The 19,464-nt window shown below is 36.1% G+C and overlaps 1 protein-coding gene across 3 annotated transcripts in view; it reads right to left on the bottom strand.

Annotated features, from left to right (window-relative positions):
• UBR3 (ubiquitin protein ligase E3 component n-recognin 3) overlaps positions 1-19,464 on the bottom strand; it is a 330,855-nt gene that overhangs the window by 101,176 nt on the left and 210,215 nt on the right. For all 3 annotated transcript variants that reach the window (XM_069080034.1, XM_069080036.1, XM_069080035.1), the window contains exons 25-27: positions 14,463-14,612; positions 9,921-10,054; positions 8,174-8,284 (exon numbers count right to left, since the gene is read on the bottom strand). In XM_069080034.1, coding sequence (XP_068936135.1) covers positions 8,174-8,284; positions 9,921-10,054; positions 14,463-14,612 — 395 coding nt within the window. The remainder of the gene's footprint in view (positions 1-8,173; positions 8,285-9,920; positions 10,055-14,462; positions 14,613-19,464) is intronic.

Genomic DNA, 19,464 nt, shown 5'->3' with positions numbered 1-19,464 from the left:
ACACACACACACACACACACACACACACACACACACACACACACACAGAGTTTATCTGCATTGGCCAACTCCTAGAAAAAGTACAGATAGGGATAAGAATTAATGGTAGATAATGTGGCCTATAAGAGGATGGTTCCTTGAAAATACTAGCTACACTGGTAACCATAAAGAGAAGTTTACAGAGATACAAAAATATCAACATAAGGTAAACCATTTTTTTTTCAGGTCATTTAATGTGACTTCCTGCTCTAGTACCCACTTCAAAGTCATGAGAAGTTATAGCAGGTAAGAGAACCCAGAGATCACATAAGGGTAGTATTCCTCATCAAGTCAAAGAATACAATTCCTTAGCTGAAACTGAATCCCTCATGACCATATAGATTCCACTTTGCATGAATGTCTACAGATAGATTCCTTGCCAACATATGATATGTTCCCAAATCTCTGTCTCTTCTTTGTCAAACTGGCATTTCTTCAAATTTGTTACATAACTGATGCTACCCTATGAATTGGTTACTATAGGCATCATTACCTACATTTTGTAGTTAAGGAAAGCAAGGCTGAGAGAGGTTAAGTGACTTTCCCATGGTCACACAGCTAGCCAAGAGGCATAATTTGAACTTGGAATGTTGGCAGCTAAACCCAGTATACCCCTTAATCTATAATTTGAATATAGTTTTTTCAAACAACCAATATGACCACATATATCAGTTAGTGAATCCTGATCCCTTGACTACTATATTGTTATTATTCAGATTTACCATCACTCTTTTTTTTTGGTTTTTGGCAGGGGTAAAGGCAGGGCAATTGGGGTTAAGTGACTCGCCCAAGGTCACACAGCTAGTAAGTAAGTGTCTGAGGCCAGATTTGAACTCAAGTCCTCCTGACTCCAGGGCTGGTGCTCTATTCACTGTGCAACCTAGCCGCTTACCATCACTCTAGATATATAGTGCATACAATAAAATAATTCATACAGGTCACCCAATAACTGACATTTTAGCATGGGAGGGGAAAGAGAGAGAGAGAGTCATTTATAAGAGAGAGTATGAATTACAAATGGATACCAATGCTATCCTGCAAGTCTCCTATCAGCAAGCTCCAGAGGTCCTAAAGATGTCTATCAATTGGAACGGACCTCTGAGGAAAACTCTACATTCTGAAATATTTGCAACTTTGTAGGAAGCAAACAGCTAGTTCCATCAGGGACTAGAATAATTTGCTCTGCTTTCCAGCCTACCTGAATCAGCTAGGGTATTCTGAGGGAGAGATGGGAAGTAGCATGTGACAGGTAAATCAAATCACTACTACCTTGACCACTATCTCCCCTCAGACCCTGAAGAAGACAACCCAAGACCCAGAGTCCAAGAGCCTTGTGAATAGCAGTCTCCCCCAAACCACAAAACCTACTTCCAACGCAGTCCCTACTATAACCATCACCGAGGAGAAAAATTCTTGTAGAGAAGAGGCTCACCTTCATCATCACAACTACCAACAATTAGTGACCAACTGAGACCAAAAGGCAGATGAGTACAACAGTCCTGGAAGTGGCAGCATCCCCAAGACTACCAGTCCTACCTAAAGACTTCAGCACTTTCCATATGACCTACAACTAAAATCTTCCATATATGTTGTCTCCCCTACTTTTCTATTTGTATCCTGAATTCTTAGCACAGTAATCTGCACACAGTAAAGGTTTAATAAATGCTTCATTCATTCATTCCACCATAACTCTGACCTTGTGGACATGGTTCTTGGTCTTGGACAAGTTATGTTGAGTTTCAGATGTCTACAAGACATCCAAAAAGAGATATCTAATGTATACAACTGTGTACATGCCCTGTGTACATCACAAGTAATTGGTGATACCAAATTGGAGTTCAGAAGATAGACTAAGAATTGATATACAGATCTAGGAATCACTTTCATACCGATGATCAATAAATTCATGGGAGTTGACAAGCTCACCAAGTGAGAAAGTATAGAAAGAAAAGGGAAGAGGGCCCTTCGCAAAGCCTTGGGGATACCCATAATTAGTGGACATTACATAGATAAAAATCCAGCAAAGAAACTGTCAAGCAGGAAAAGAACCAAGAAAGTGTTTTTTTTTTAACCTAAAGAAGGTTTATAAAAACCTAAAATATCCCAGATAGGAAGGCAGTCAACAGGTGAGATGTTGCAAGGAGATCAAGAAGGATGAAGACCGAGAAAAGGTCATTAGATCTGAAGAATAAGAGACTATTAACTCTGGATAAAAACGTTTCAGTTGAATTGTGATGTTAGAACCCAAATTATACATGGTGTAGAAGGTAGAAGCTAAAGAAATGCAAAGAGATCATAGAAGTGGGAGGAAGACCCATATGTACAAAAATGTTTATAGCAGCTCTTTTTGTGGTGGCAAAGAGTTGGAAATTAAGGGGGTGCCCATCAATTGGGGAATGGCTGAACAAGTTGTGGTATATGCATGTTATGGAATACTATTGTGCTATAAGAAACAAGGAGCAGACGGTCTTCAAATTTACCTGGAGAGGCTTATACAAACTAATGCTGAGTGAGAAGAGTAGAACCAGGAGAAATATGTACACAATTATAGACACAACGTATGTGTGATGACCAACTTTGATAGGCTGGACTCTTCTCAGCAATGCAGTGATACAAGTTAATCCCAAAAGACGCATGATGGAGAGAAATATGTGCATCCAGAGAAAGAACTAGAAAGAAATGAGTTTATATCCAGGTGGAAGCAAAATACCTGATCTTTTTCCTTCTCTTGTTTGGTTTTATGTCCTCTACCATTTTTCATTCCATCTGATACAATCCGTCTTTATAACCTGACTAATGTATAATGTGAAAGTATTTACAGATCCTATACTTGACTATATGCTGCCATGGAGGGGAGGGGAAAGAGGGGGACAAAATGTGAAACTCAAGGAATTGTGGAATTGAATCCTGTAAACTAAAAGGAAACAAACAAATTAATTAAAAAATTTAAAAAGAAGTTAAAGGAGTGAAGGTATTACTTACAGACAGTTTTTAAAATTAGCTGATTAGGGCAGGAGACAAGACAATAGCTAGCAGAGATAGTAGGATCTCATGAAAGTTTTGCTTTTATTTTTAAAGGATAGGGGAGACACAGGTGTGTTTGTTGGCTGCAAGAAAGAGCCAGAAGATAGGGAAAGACAGAAGATCCTAGTGAAAGAGTAAAAAATAGGGGCGGCTAGGTGGTGCAGTGAGTAAAGCACCGGCCCCAGACTCAGGAGTACCCGAGTTCAGTTCCAGGCTCATACACTTAACACCCACACACAAAAAGCTAGCCGTGTAACCTTGGGCAAGTTACTTAACCCCAACTGCCCTCTAAAAGGAAAAAAAAAAGGGAGAAAGAGTAAAAAATGATGGGAGATATTAAAGGCAATCTGCTGTAAAAGACAAGAAAAGATAGTATCAAGGATTATATGCAGACAGACTAGCCTTGGCAAGGAGAAAGATTACCTTTTAATCAAATACTGGAGTGAAAGAAATAGTGGAGGATGATGTGAGAAGTATGTAAGGACAGAAAGAAAATATAGTTATAACGAAGTAGTATCAATTTTTTTGGTTGAAGTAAAAAGTTATGATCAGATAAAAAATTTCAGAGTTCATGAACATGGCAAGATCAGGGAAATGACCATCACTGTGCATACATGGGGTGGAGGATGGCAAACAAAGTAAGCAGAATGAAGAAGTGGGAAATTAAAGTATTTAAGGGAAAATGTGTGTGTGTGTGTGTGTGTACATATAATATTCATGAGGTGGAGAAGGAGGCCGTGAGGAAGGAAAAGAATGTTCTGGTGTTAGGAGATAATGAATTAGGTGATATATTTGTCTAGTATGAACCACAAAGGAGGAGAGATGGCTGATAAATGGGTATAGTGGAAGAATCTGGAAGTAGCAATGGGCATAAGGAATATTGCATCTCCTCTATCATGGCCAGTGAATGGAAGACTATGAGAGAAAGTATAACCAGTGCTGGAAAGGGCAGTGAGGGAGGAAGTGTCATCGGAATGTTTATTTCATTGAATATTTCATATTTCAGTGAATGCTATTAACTATTCTGGCAAAGTTTAAAGATAGATTAGACTGACAGACAGATAAAGAGGCAGGAAGACATAAGTTCAAATCCGGCCATAGATGCTTGTGAGCTGTATGACTCTGGGCAAGTCCCTTAATCACTACCTACCTTGGTTTCTTTCCTCAACTATAAAATGCTAAGTATTGAAAGAGAGACAGACACAGAGATATTTTGCCTTAGTTCTAATAGTTATTTTAATTTTACAGTACTACAGGAAGCATTTAAATAATGTATACATACTGACAAGCAAAAAACAGGAATATTTTTGTTCTAATTCTGAATTACCTATTACTTTGAATCTATTTTGTACATTGATCTTTCCAACTATCATATCTTGATTAACACTGCTATCTATTTGAAGAGGCAAGCATTTTGTTGAATATATAAATATTACAATGGATCAAACTATTATTCAAAAGACAAGAAGGCAGGGGTGGCTAAGTGGAACAGTGAATAGAGCACCAGCCCTGGAGTCAGGAGGACCTGAGTTCAAATCCAGCCTCAGACACTTGACACACTTACTAGTCGTGTGACCTTGGGCAAGTCACTTAAACCCAATTGCCCTCCCAAAAAAAGGGCAAAAGACAAGAAAAGAGAAAAAGAACTATAAAAAGAAGGCATAGGGCAGCTAGGTGGCGCAGTGAATAGCGCACCAGTCCTGGAGTCAGGTGGACCTGAGTTCAAATGCGACCTCAGACACTTAACACAAAAAATTAGCCATGTGACTTTCGGCAAGTCACTTACCCCCAATTGTCCTACATTCCCCCTCCAAAAAAAGAAAAAAAAAAGAACACATAAAGAAAAGATTATTTGAAAGGGGAAGAACTGAGGGTCTGATAACTTAATATACATTTTGCCAAAGACTAAAGTAAAAGCTCCAGATTTAGAGGCTAATACCTATCAAAATGATTAGTTCTATTTTACTGTAAATTTGCCATAAAAGAAAACTATATATGTGCACATTTAACAATATATTTATATACATGTTTAAAAATGTACCAGGCTATGTCTAAACACAAATCAGTTTACTTAAAATGGCAGAATCTAGTCAAACAGCTAAATTATTTTTTTCAAAACATCAAAAAGTTAGTTTGCTTAATGTTTGCAATTTTCAACTTTTTATTTTAGATACTTCAACAAGGCTCTAGAAAAATACAACTCTATACCATTTTAAAATGTAAAATTCTGGAAAATGACAATTAAAATTGGACTGTAATTTCCGACTATTATAGTAAAGAGAAACCATATATTTTTCAGGAAGCAGAATGCCTTTCTATTCCTATAGTGGTAGCATCATAAGTATAAATAAAGCTAAAAACAGATATAGAATAAGATACTTTTAACAATCTTATGTAGACTGAACTACTATATTTCTCCTCTTTACCATTTCAATCCCTATATCACTCTTTGGGCTATTAATTGCTATTTTAACTTACCCAACACTTTCATAGAATTGTTAAGTTAACCTTCAAGGCCTATTTCCAAAGACAATAGTTCATGCAGTTTTATCTTCCATCAATTTCTAAACAATACACATTTCTATCTTTTGATCCTTCATGCACTGTGTACACATAGTCTTACATACCTCAAACATTTGCCTACCTGGGCAAAAGACTCCTCTAAACAAAAGAAAAGGACGAGGGGGGGGGGGGGCATAAGGGGAGGGGGGACGGCGGAGTCAAGATGGCGGAGTAGAAACACAACCTACCAGCGGCTCCGGCTTCCACCTTACCCAATCAATGTAAAAAGGGGACTCTGAACAAACTTTGGAGCTGCAGAACCCACAAAATGACAGAGAGAAGCTAACCTCCAACTCAGGACAGCCCGGTAGCCTGGCAGGAATCGGCCAGTGCAGTGCTCTGGGAGTGGAGGCCCAGTGAGCCAGAGGTTTTAGCCCCAGGGCAGGTCTGACCAGCAGCCAGCCAGAGGGACTCCAGATCAGCAGCAGCTGTGGCTGTTTCCAGAATTATCAACACATAGATGCAAAGGACAAAGTGAAAGGTCAGGGCAGTCTGCACTTTGGGACCCAGTAAGTGGGAGTGCCTGGATTTTGCCCCAGAAGCCGCTGAGACGCCCAGCACAGCCAGTCAGCGCCACGTGGCTGCTTCAGTTCCTGGCCTGCAGAGTGTGGGGAGACCAAGCACCAGTCTGAGGGGTAATCGCTCTTGCTTTAACCTAGTCTAGGGTGGAGGTCCTGGGGTGTGTGTCCAGCTTGCCAGAGCGTGTGGAGACCTCAGAGAGGGCACCCATCTAATACCTCCGGCAGCTGAGAAAACCCCACCATTTGGGACGAAGGCTCCCCTGTCTGGTGGCAGAGACCCACTGTGGCAAAAATCCCAGGGGTCAAGTGACTGAGGGGCAACATGACCAGGCAAAGGAAACAAAGCAGACAGAAGATTCCAACATTAGACTCCTATTTTGGGGACAAAAAGGAACAAAGCATGGAACAGGAGGAAAACAGTGAAGTCAGAACTCCTGCACCAAAAGCTTCAAAGGAAAATATAAGCTGGTTACAGGCCATAGAGGACCTTAAGAAGCAGATAAGAGAAATGGAGGAAAAACTGAGAAGAGAAATGAGAACAATGCAAGAAAATTATGAAATGAGAGTCAACAGCCTGACTGAGGAAAATAATACCTTAAAAAACAGACTAACTCAAATGGCAAAGGAGACTCAAAAAGGCAATGAGGAGAAGGACAGGACAAAGCAATATGTGAGCACAAACCTAATCTTCTTTAGTACTAATGATCTCCTTCACTATGCTATTATTAGCAAATAAATGGAATTATTATTAATAATAATCAATATTAATAGTTTTGGGCAAGCTATGAGTCTTGGGCTTCATAACCCAAAGATTCACACAGTTTAGTCCACTCACTACATGTAACCAATTTCCAAAGTTCCATATAAGGAACCCAAAAGCATAAGTCCCTACAACCTGTTAGCAGTAATCACCAACCACAATGAACAAAGCAACTGAATCTTTTGGATTCTGATATTTTCACAATCCCAATCAACAAAGCGGAGTCAAAAGTAGTGCCAGAACCTTTTAAAAAATTATATAACACAAACCAAAACCAGACTTTTTGTGTGTAGAGGTCACAGGTATAACTTTTCAATCATAACTGTATACCTAAAGAGCACCATTAATAATACTAACTTTGCTTACTTTTATATAGATTATATATCCATGGTATAAGAAGTTAATTCTACACAAATTTACTATGCAAAAGACTATGCTAGGCCCTAGAGACAAAACCAAAAAAATAGCATAGTCCTTTGGCCACAAAGAGTTCATAATCTAATAGGATATGATAATAATGTTGCCACTGAACATAACAGCTGATATTTACTTAAGGTTTTCATATATACTTCATTACAACCTTATAAAGTAAGTATTAAAGGTCTCATTATCCCCATTTTACAGATGAGGAAACTGGTGTTTAAAGAGATTAAGTGACTTGATTATATTATACAACTTAGTAAACACTGGAGCTGGGACTCAAACCCAGGCCTTTCCTAAGTCCAAAAGCAATACCTTTCCAAACTGAAATACAAACAAAATTAGGCATGATACAAAGGAGAATGTAGCAGAGACAGAGGGGAGATACAAAGTGCTTTGTGAAAATCTAAAGAGGCAGATGAAGGTTATAAAAGCCAGCTTAAGGAAGAAGCAGCGCAGCATCTGACATAGGCCTCGAAGAAAGATGCATTTTATGCCTCAGCCTTATGAACAATGACATCCTTTAATGGAGTCCCTTTCTCAATCAAGAGTTATTCTAATTTTTGTGAGTATGATCTTCCCTCAAAGGACCAGGGGCCAAGCCTGAAACACAGGAGGTTAAACAGAATCAATTACATTCTGTTCAACAAATTTTTGTTAAGCATCTCTTCTTTACAAGGTGTTACAAAAGCAAACATACACTTAGTCCACTCAAACCCAACAATTGTTGCTGAGAGCTGCCACAGCGTCACCAGGTTATTAAGTCTAAAGGTAATATCTTGAAATATTCCTAGCCTTAAACGGAAACCACCATAAAACTTTTTTTGCATTTTTCTAACAAACTTACCCGTAAGGATTCCATGTATGATTTATGGCAATCTATGTGCAATGTGTGTCCACAAGTTTGCACATAAACACCTCCTTCCCAGCCAATTGATACAGCCTGGAGACAGGAACTCTTAGAAAGTAAACAAAATATAGCAAGTTGTAAAAATACACATTTAAAGCAATTTACATATACATATACTTTACATATAAAACAGAAAATTATTACATACTTCTTTCCTGCCTTAGAAATTTATATTTTTGTGATATAATGTAGTATACAACTAAGCTCAAGGAGACCTCTTTAAAGTGAAGTATTACAAATGTTTGCTCCTAAACTTCTGTGATTATTAAAATATATATATTTTTTATATATATAACACGTATATCTGAGGAAACAATCATGTCTCTATAAAACAACATCTAAACCATAAATACACTACAGTTAGGTATAAAAGAAAATTATATGGATTTAATTTTTTATCAGGCATATATAACAATGCCCCCTTTAACTCAAAAGTCATATAGCAGGCAACCCTGACTTTCAAAAAAATAGCCAAGAATCAGGAAATAAACGAAAAAAGGAGGAGGTAGATCGTTGCACAGTCAAAATATATGTCAATGTTCTTATATAGAAGTTTTGCACTTTATTAATATGATGACTTTTAAGCCTTCACAAAAAGCCTAGTAACTCTTACTTTGGAAACAATTCTAACAGTTCACTCATATAATTTCCCAACTAACAACAAATTAAAAGCAACAAATTAGAAAGTGGCATAAAGTTTTTAGGGACATTATGACAATTGCAAGAAGTGACAGTTCACCATAAAGGAGAGAGAAAGAAATATAGACAAAGGACTGCTTAGAGTTATTCAGGATGAGGGTAAATAGACCCTGAAAACATCACTGTATCAAAAGCCTAATACAATAACGTTCAGATAATTCTTCAGTCATCAAGGTCAACTGGTATTATAACTTTTTGCTTAACAAAGCATGAAGTTTACCTAGGTCATATCAAGAACAACAGGGCATTTGCTAAAGAGCCTGCTACTGCTGCTGCTTCCATCTTTATGGATGAGTTTACTATTTTGAAACAACCAACTACAAAAAACTTAGAGGGACACAGGTAGACTACCAGCAGTACAGCAGGTGAGGGCTTATGAATCTAGAGATTCTGGAATCTAAAGTATAGACCACATTTGCAGACATACACTCTATAGACTCTATACAAACCCATATTAAATACCACTGTAATGAGTTCTATTATATATCTATTAAAAAACAACTAAAAAGAATTAGAGTTCTTAGAATATTCAAAATATATATCTAAAAGGTATTTCCCCCAAACTATATCATGAATAATATGGTTATTTTTGTCAAAATTGTATATTATCTTAATATCTGAAATTTTAATAGAAAACTTCTATAAAGTATAATAACACTTTCTACATTTAAAAAAAATAAACTTCTAGATTCCATATCAGCATGCCATTTTAGATTGCAAATAAGAACCATAAAATCATGTTAATGGGACTGGGGGGAATATCCACAAACTTGAGCATCAAGAGTACTATTCAATTGGGGCAGCTAGGTGGCTCAGTGAATAGAGCACCAGCCCTGGAGTCAGGAGGAACTGAGTTCAAATTTGGCCTCAGACACTTAACACAAAAACTAGCCATGTGACTTTGGGCAAGTCATGTAACCCCAATTGCCCTCTTTTAAAAAAGGGCAAAAAAAAAAAGTACTATTCAACTGTAATGAGTACTTACATCCTTAAAGAAACGCTGTAATAAGGAAAGCCTAACATCATGTACTGCAGCACATGTATCCCAGGGGTATATCTGCTCCTCTTCTGTGGTTGGCAGTTTCTTTGGCTCTGTGCTATTTCGGCACTGCCCTAAGACTACAAATAGAAAGGAAGTGGGCAGAAATAAATAAAATCACATTACTGATGAAATTTACTAAAGGAAACTATTAGAGGATACATTCAATTTCCCACACCAGTTCCATCCCCAAATACAGACTAGAAATGCTTCTAAAATAAAAATGATGAAAAAGTGGTATCTCTACGATTACACCAAGGGACTATATATACTTATACATTCAATACTTCAACGATCTGAGTGATTTTGTCATTACTGATACTCCCTCCACTGCCCCTTTATACAGGGTTCATTAGTTGCTATAGCTGAAAAATCCATCACCCTGAAGCCAACTTCCTAGTAATGAACTGCTCCAAACTTAGCTAAACTAGTTCTCACATGACATAGCACATATTCCTCAGCCCGTATGCTTTAATTACAATCTTTAAGAACAGAGGGTCCCTGAGGTCTTCTGAGGCCACCATGAGGCATCACATTAGGACTTTAGTGTAAGTAAAATACTTCAAAAATATAATATAAATTATTTTACTCTTCCTTTTTGCAAATAATGTTAAAACTAGAATTTAACCAATAATATAATTTGTGAACCAAAGGATTCAGAAACAGTGAGGATACAAGTATGTTAACATATATTTGATAGAGTATTTTCTATAACTACTATCAGAGTCACTCCCAAAGTATAGCAACTACAGACCTCAGCACTATCCTTCCCCTTCCTCCAATAATTTCCCCAGGTATTTTTTTTTTTTTTGCATTTCTGTGAAACTGCCTCCCAACAATAATTTGATCGATTGATCAATGTTGGTTCATTTTAACCAGAACTCATATGTGTACAAATGTTAGTGGCAAAAGGAATGGGAAGGTCCCATACAATGTCTTGTATCCTAGACCACACACATTCCTAGCCATGACTTCTAAAAAAATCTCTATAAACACTTTATTATCTCCCTATAGGCATGAAAGTTGTTCTGTCCTTTCTAGAGTGATAACATGCTTGATTCAGCTACTCCTCAGAATGATGCTTATACTCTCAACAGTTCTGAGCCTAATGAAACAAGAGATTTGTTTTGTAACTGGAAAACCTCAAAGCAGACTATGCAGATACCACATTGCACATTATTTCTATTCAAATAAATGGACTTTGAGGCAAGGCTCACTAACACTAGGATTGAAATTCTCAACTTGTACATTTCAATTTATTCAGGAGACAGGCTGCCAATAAAACTAAGTAGAGCTAAGGTTTTAAATAGGTTTTTCTTTCCTTTGGTTGAATCCCTAAAGAAACAGGGATAGTAAGGTCAATAATGAAAGGCAACATGATATTGAAGATACTATAAGTCTCAGAACCACAAAGACCTGAGTTCAAGACACATAATAATAGTGAGGTTCTAAAGACATCGTTTAGCCTATCAAACTCCCCATCTGTAGAGTAGGGACAATAATAATACTTTTACTACTCATCTTCTGGGTCTGTTGTGAGGAAAGTACTTTGTAAACCTTAAAGTGTTACGTAAACATGTTTTTATTACCAAGAAATATCTACAAATGTACATAGCTATAGCTAGATCTATGAGGAGCCCTATAAAAAATCTTTTGGGGGATTCTTAATAACAAACCAGTACATTAATAAAATGAAATTATTTAATAGATTTATATTTAAGAGTTTATTTTACTTATTCATAAAGCATCTGAAAAAGTATCATCTTTACAAAATGTTTACTTCTTTACTTCTGCTTTCTTGGACTGTCACCCAAGATCTGCACGGAGAAAGGGAAGACCACAAGGAGGAAGCTTCAAAGGCAGGATCTGAACTTCTCTTCTTGACTCTAAGTCTAACTCCCTATTTCACCCACAGCAGTTGCTATGACTATGCAGGCATATTCCTAGGTTTGAATCACAAGATATAAAACAGACTCTCTTCCTTGAAGATGAAACCAAGACATTTATTCAAACACCAGTGAGCCAAATCCATCACAGTAACAAAGGAGTCTATACACATGGCCAATGTAAGAGGCGCCAACACCCCAAGTGTTCTTCAAAGTCCATACACATCACCAATGCAGAGAACACAAATATCCCAAGCCCTCCCTCCATTTGGCCTCCCCACAAACACATTAGCCCAGGCAAAAATCACTCCCTCTCTCACTCATGCTAGCTGCTCTGCCTGTTCTCATTCTCACTCTCTCTCTCTCTCTCTCTCTCTCTCTCTCTCTCTCTCTCTCTCTCTCTCTCTCTCTCTCTCTCTCTCTCTCTCTCTCTCTCTGTCTCTCTCACTCTCTCTGTCTCTGTCTCTCTGTCTCTCTCTCTCTCTCTCTGTCTCTCTGTCTCTCTCTCACTCTCACTCTCTCTGTCTCTGTCTCTCTCTGTCTCTGTCTCTGTCTCTCACTTCCTGACCTACCCATTCAGCAAGCTCCTCCTACCATGGGTTCCATATGATCACATAGGCCTATTGAGGGGCAGGGAAGATCTTCGAATTTCCTTAACATTACATTCCCACTCCTGGCCAGAATACATCTAAGAAGTATTGGTTCTCTACATTCTCTGAGGATTTATGCAAAAACTCTTAATAAGAGTATTAGAAACACATAAGTTTCTGCCCAAGTAGAAGGAGACTCTGCTGCCATCAGAAGTTCACTGAATAGTGTCAATTTATAGATTCTATAAGAAATCAACAGAACTGTTACAAATGTCCTAACCCAAGCAATATTATTAATTGCAGAAGAATTGTGAATTTTTGTTGTTAAAGGGAATTTACATATGAGGAATACCCTAACCTACACTGTTAAAATCACTGGTTCACTGAGGGCAGGAAAGATAACTACATGATCATAAAAGCCTGCAACATGGCATTTAAAGGTTAAAGTATATACTAGAATAGATGAGGATCAGGAAAGGAAACCTTGAAGAAGGGATTCTGCTAAAAGTTTTCTGAGAAGTAGTCACCAAAAAAGGGGATAAGAGATGGGGTAAAAAAAAAAAAAAAAAAGGAACTGAAGTCCTGAAGGGGAAGAAGCAATGAGAGCTGTGAAATTCTTCCTGTTAAGAGTTGCCAAATGGGGCGGCCAGGTGGCTCAGCGAGTAAGAGCACCGGCTCCAGTGTCGGGATGACCTGGGAATCAAATCTAGGCTCAGATACTCAGCACCACACCCAGAAATAACTGGCCGTGTAACCTTGAGAAAGTTACTTAACCCCGATTGCTTTAAAAAAAAAAAGTTGCCAAATGGTCTATCTTTATAATAATTAATCCTGAGTTCTTATAAAAATTTTTTCCTTCTATCTATAGGATGTATAGAAGGGAAGGAAAGCCAAAGCAGTGATCCAAATGAGTTGATCATCAAAGGATAGAGAAAAAAACAAGTAATCTCAGGATGGGAAAATCCTGTACCAAAAGACAGGCTTTGGACTCTCACTTGAAATCAACCAACTCAGAAGATGTTTGGGAGGAATGTCTTAACTATTCATCTTCAAGCATTAAAACCTAAGCAAGTGATCCTTCCCAGAAGAAATACTCTGAACAGATTTTCTTCTAACTAGAGGTTGGAAAAGATAACATTATCTCCAGATATATTTGGGGACAGGGAGCAGGGCAAAGAAGAGTGGTTACTGGGAAAGAATGCTAAGAAATGCTTCAAGCTTTTTCAAAGAACTATAGCTTTAAAAAGGGAAATTAAAACTGACAAAAACACTACAGCATGCACAACTTCTACTCAGGTTTAGTTTCACAATGGTAATATTGGGATATCACCTGTACATGATATCAAAATGACCCTATCTTTGATAAAATAGAATATGTAACATTCTGGAAAGAGATACTGGACCTAGAGTTTTAAAGAAAACCTTAAATAATGCCTCTTTCCTTTTTCAGAGAGAAAAGTGAAGAGGATAGAGGAAGTGAACAATTTGTCAAAATATTTCATTTTTCAAATGCCTTACAAATACTGAGAATAAGCTTTTCAATATGAATTTTCTCTCTGAAGTTGCATCATACTAATGAGCTGGTTTGTGATTAAGGACCAAAAACAAACCATTGCTTTGGTATTCATATGTATAGATCTAGACTTTAGCATATTGACATATAGCAATGGTTTATACAATAAAATTAAAACTCATATATATGTATGGGTATATGTATGTATACATATAATATTATTAATAATTTAAATACTTTAAGGTTTATAAAGGACTTCCTTCAATAACAACATTGAGATAGGTAGTAAATGTATTCTTGCTCCCATGTTCTAACCGAAGAAACTAAGACTGAGAGAGGTTATGTAACCTACCCATGTCTACATTTTAAAGAAAAGTATTTAAAATTTAAATGGAAAGATTCAAGCCTAGGGCTCCAACTTCACATTTGGTGCTCTTCCACAATAATAAAAAGTTACTATCTATTTTGATTCTGAGAAGTAGCTTAACAAGACACTTACCTGAAGAGGCTTGCAAAAGCACAACCAGCCCTGTGGGTCGCTCTTCAGAGGATGGGCCACTCTGTCCACAGATGACACAGTCATATACTGCTTCAGAGATTTGCTGTTCTGGTGTCACTATCTCCATAGCAATATCAGTTTCTGGAGAATCTGGGGGGAAAAAAAAGACTATATCATACCTACAAATTTCTGGAAAATCTCTCTATAAGAAAAACATGTAGAAAAATAAAACTCAAAATATTTATACTGATATATAATGATAATGGTCACTAATAATGATAACATCAGGGGCGGCCAGGTAGCACAGCAAGTAAGAGCACCGGCTCCAGTGTCGGGATGACCTGGGAATCAAATCTGGGCTCCCACACTTAGCACCCACCCAGAAACACCTGGCCGTGTAACCTTGAGCAAGTTACTTAACCCCGATTGCTTTAAAAAATAAATAAATGAATAGATAGATAGATAGATAGATAGATAGATAGATAGATAGATAGATAGATAGATAGATAGATAAAAATAATGATAAGGTCACTACTTCAAAACTGAAGCAAGGGCATGGAAGTGGGGAATAAGCTTTTTAAAGAAAAAAAATTTACTAAGAAAAAGGTTTATAAAATAATGAAAACATCTGACATTTATACTGACATTTTGACTTTAAAAATGTTATACATGAATTCTAATGTTACATTTTTTGTGGGGCAAAATTATTCTGTCTTGTTAAAATGTTTTTTAAAGACTGGTACTAAACAAGAAGAATGTGAAATACTTAATTCTTTAGAAAACTTTAAAAAGAAATGCTTAGCATTTTAAAAGGATTTTCTTTTTTTTAATCTTAGAAGGAAGACTTTAAAAATACTCAAACCCTCTTGGGAAGAAACTTTCATAATATTCTTGTATACAGATATGACATTCTGAAACATGCATAATCAGTTTATTGGATTTAATACAAATAACACAAAAAATCAGCAAGATGTACTATGTGAGTTACCCCCCATCTCCTCCAACAACCTCAAAACAAGAAGTATGTACCAAATCTATATCTACATTCACAAGGGAAGATGATGAAAAGCGAAGTCTACTGAAATAACAGTGAAGTACCAAACTACCTAAACCTTCCACTCAACCTAACCTCTATGACAGGAGCAATATTTCCTGAGATTTTGCCATGCTTTGGCTGGTTTTTCCCCTAGGTCCTAAGCTAAGCTAGATTCCTTTTTTTAAAAGTACAGAAACTCTCCTTAAAATTTGCTTGGCTTACAGGAAAGAGGTTCTAGATCAGTTTCTAAGGCTTATGACCACGGACTAACTAGGAAGCTGTGTTCAGTTTAATCAACATAGTGATCACACTTAATAACCTTGTTGAATGTCCTTCATATACAATGGCTAGGTACAGTTCCTTTTGTTAATTATCAACTTAGGAAAGTCTCATTTCATTCCAACACCTGAGGTATCAAGCAAATGACCCAAAGTCAGGCCCACCCTATTGCACACCCTTACTCTTTACCCCAGGAGCACAAACAACTAAGAAGGTTTGTATTTCAAGCTATTATGACCCCTACCCAGTCCCCTTCAAGGCAATAACCCAATTGGAACCCTAAAGACACCAGGAAGAAGACATAGATCTTCTAGCCACATGGCAATAAAAGAGAGCTGGAGGCAACTATGGGACTATGGCAACTCCATATCAAGAGGAAAACAGTCTGGAAAGCTAACAGAGAGTCAGTGTTCTCCTAGAGGTTTAGATAGGGGTCAGAGAAATTCCCACAATCCCCAATTAGAAGACATTAAAGCTGCTTTTGCCTCATGGTCCTGTACTGAGAAGGAAAAAAAAGTGCTCCATGGCAGTGTAAGTAAAGGGCTCAGACAGTAAGAAGGAATCCTGAGACAAACTATCAGAAATTTAAAGAAAAAAAAGAAGAGGGGGGGGGGGGGGGTTGGAGCACGGTGTTTAAAGATAAAATACACACACACACACACACACACACACACACACACACACACACACAAATTTGGGTACAATAAGCTTAGCCTCCAAGCAGATAAATAACTCTTGCAACTTTAAGACAAAAGGAAAAATGGACAAGAATGTTTTAAATATCCAGAACACACTGAATAAATATTATTAAGGAAAATAGAAATAAAAACTGTCAATAAAAAAAAAGAACAAGAAAATAAATTTTGTGACCTCTCAGAAATCATGGAACAAAAGAAACAAAATCTAAGTTCAAAAGAGAAATGAAATTTCTAAATGAAAACAGCAGAGTGGAAACTAGGAAATCAGAAATTTGTGCTATTAAAGAAGAAATAAATAGGAAAAATTACAGACAACTTTAAAAATCCACAAAGAATAATCTCTCTTAATAGAAGAGCTGTAAGAAATTATGAAAGGGGTGATTTTCAGAGAAACCTGGGAAGACTTACATAAACTGACACAGAAAGAAGTGACCAAAACTGGGAGAATCATTTCCACAATAAGAACAGAAAATCAGCTTTGAAAGACTTAAGAACTGTGATCAATGCAATGGCCAGCCACAATTTTAAAAGACCAGTAATGAAGCATGCTACCCCACTCTTTAAAGAAAGGTGCTAACACACTAAAGGTGTAGAATAGAACATACATTTTCAGATACAATCAACATGGGAATTTGACTTGCTTTACAAAGTATATTTGTTTCAAGGGTTCGGGATTTATTCCATCGTGGTGGGAAGGGCAGAAAAAAAAATTATGTAACTGAAAAATATAAAATTTAATTTTAAAAAAGGAATAGAACCTCTGGAAAAGAAAGTTATAAATCTAGAATTCAAAAATACATGAATCTAAGAAAAGTAGGGAAAAAACTATAAAATCTACATGAAGCAAAGCAACTGACTTTGAAGAAAGAATATTAGAAAATTATTGTTATAAAAATATATTAATAATTTTTTTAAGATTTTATAATTATATTTCTAGAGTAATATAACCCTAAATGGATGGAGACTTAAGTTCATTTCAATGTGTTGTCTTCCCCTGCCAACAATTATTTTCCATAACTGAGTAGAAAATTAATGTTTATTTGAATCATGATTTTAATTTTACTGGCATAATTACTGGTTCTGTTTCATAATTTACAATAAAATAACTTATAAATACTACTAATTACATATTATTTTATCATATTCAAGACTCCATCAAATAAGTTATCAAGCTATGTCAAAGACTTGAAAAGACATAGGAGCACTACTATTTCTTACATCTGGAAAAATATGTATCAAAATATTTATCCTATTCTTAATAGGCAAAACTGTTTGGATACATTCTTATACAAATTAATGAAATTAGTTAATTCTTTAAAACTACATATTCATAAATGACAATGTATATAAATTGTTTTTTAAAAGGCTGAAAATTTGAAAAAAAAAAGTGTGTATGTATGTGATTAACTGAAACAATTAATTATTTCCTTTAGTTGAACTTAATAAACCCAAATAAGAAGAAATTAAATTCTGATAACTAAATTTTCTCTGCTTATTCATCAATGATGAAAAGGAACAACATATGGAGAAATGGGAACATTCTATTCAAAAATGATGAATGTAAGGGCCATGGAACTACCTGACTAATCTATAAATGAAAATGTTACTCAGTTGCCATATTCATTCAATCTTTAGGCTCTACAATGACTTCTAACACACAATGGCTATCAATTAGAAATGTGATTTTTTTTCAAGTTCTAATATATTTTTTAAAAATCAAGTACCAGGGGTGGCCAGGTAGCACAGCGAGTAAGAGCACCGGCTTCAGTGTTGAGAAGACCTGGAGATTGAATCCCGGGCTCAGACACTTAGCACCCACCCAGAAACACCTGGCCGTGTAATCTTGAGCAAGTTACTTAACCCCAATTGCTTAGGGGTGGCCAGGTGGCTCAGCGAGTAAGAGCACCGGCTCCAGTGTTGGGATGACCTGGATCAAATCCGGGCTCAGATACTCAGCAACACACAGAAATAATAACTGGCTGTGTAACCTTGAGCAAGTTACTTAACCCCGATTGCTTTAAAAAAAAAAAATGAAGTACCAATTACAAAATAGAATATTTAAAAATATTATCTTAATGGAAAAGATATCCCTCAAAATTTAGAGAATAAATGGTTAAATTGGTAATTTTATCCTAAATGGAGATAACAAACCTGCACATACAGGTCTAAATTAACATAAAAATCTTTCACCAAACCAAACAGAATCACAACTTTTATAACTGCTACTTTGCCATCTTGTCATGGTAATATTCTTTTAAAGTGACACAACCTGACAAAATAATTAACTAAAACCTAGTATTCATGAAACTCTTGATTCAAAACAATGTAGTACATCAAAATGATGCCATTTAGCTGTTTTTCTAGTAATATAAAGGATAAAAAATGTATACTTCCCATTTAAAGAAATATTTAATCTACAATATTTATATTAAACTTATTTATAAATTACAATCTTCAATATTTCTAATTCCAAACACTATAGTTCTACTTTAATTCATATAAATTTCCCTTGGCTGCCTTTTGTAAGCAAACCAGCTATAAAATTATAAATTTAGATTGTATTTATAAAATAGTCCTGACGATCACTTGTAAATTGTACTTTTATAGTTAGTAATTTGGTAAATTTAGCCTTAAACAAGCATTCACAACAGCATTAGGAACAATAGAAAGCAGTCTGGCAGAAGTTGAGTTTAGATCAACATGTTACACTAGGTAACAATTCAAAACAGTTACATGATCTTACTATTAAAGATGAGATCATTTAAAAATTACAATAGAAGCTGATCATATGATATGCCTTTTACAACTATGGATAAGAAATTAATTCTTAACCAAACAAAGGATAGAGGTAATTACAAAAAACACCATGGATAATTTTGATTAACTTTTTATTAAATGAAAAGTGTTAAAACAATCAAAACTATTACAAGGATAAAAAGAAAATGGTCAACTGAAAAAAAAATCTTTATATAAAATATCTCTGATCAGA

This window comes from Petaurus breviceps, unplaced genomic scaffold, assembly GCF_028583685.1.
Source record: "Petaurus breviceps papuanus isolate PSGF00001 unplaced genomic scaffold, PetGlider_PUasm1.0 91133, whole genome shotgun sequence".
NCBI lineage: Eukaryota > Metazoa > Chordata > Mammalia > Diprotodontia > Petauridae > Petaurus > Petaurus breviceps.
Note: the sequence above shows the minus strand (reverse complement) of the source record. Positions and strands in the feature narration are given on the sequence as shown.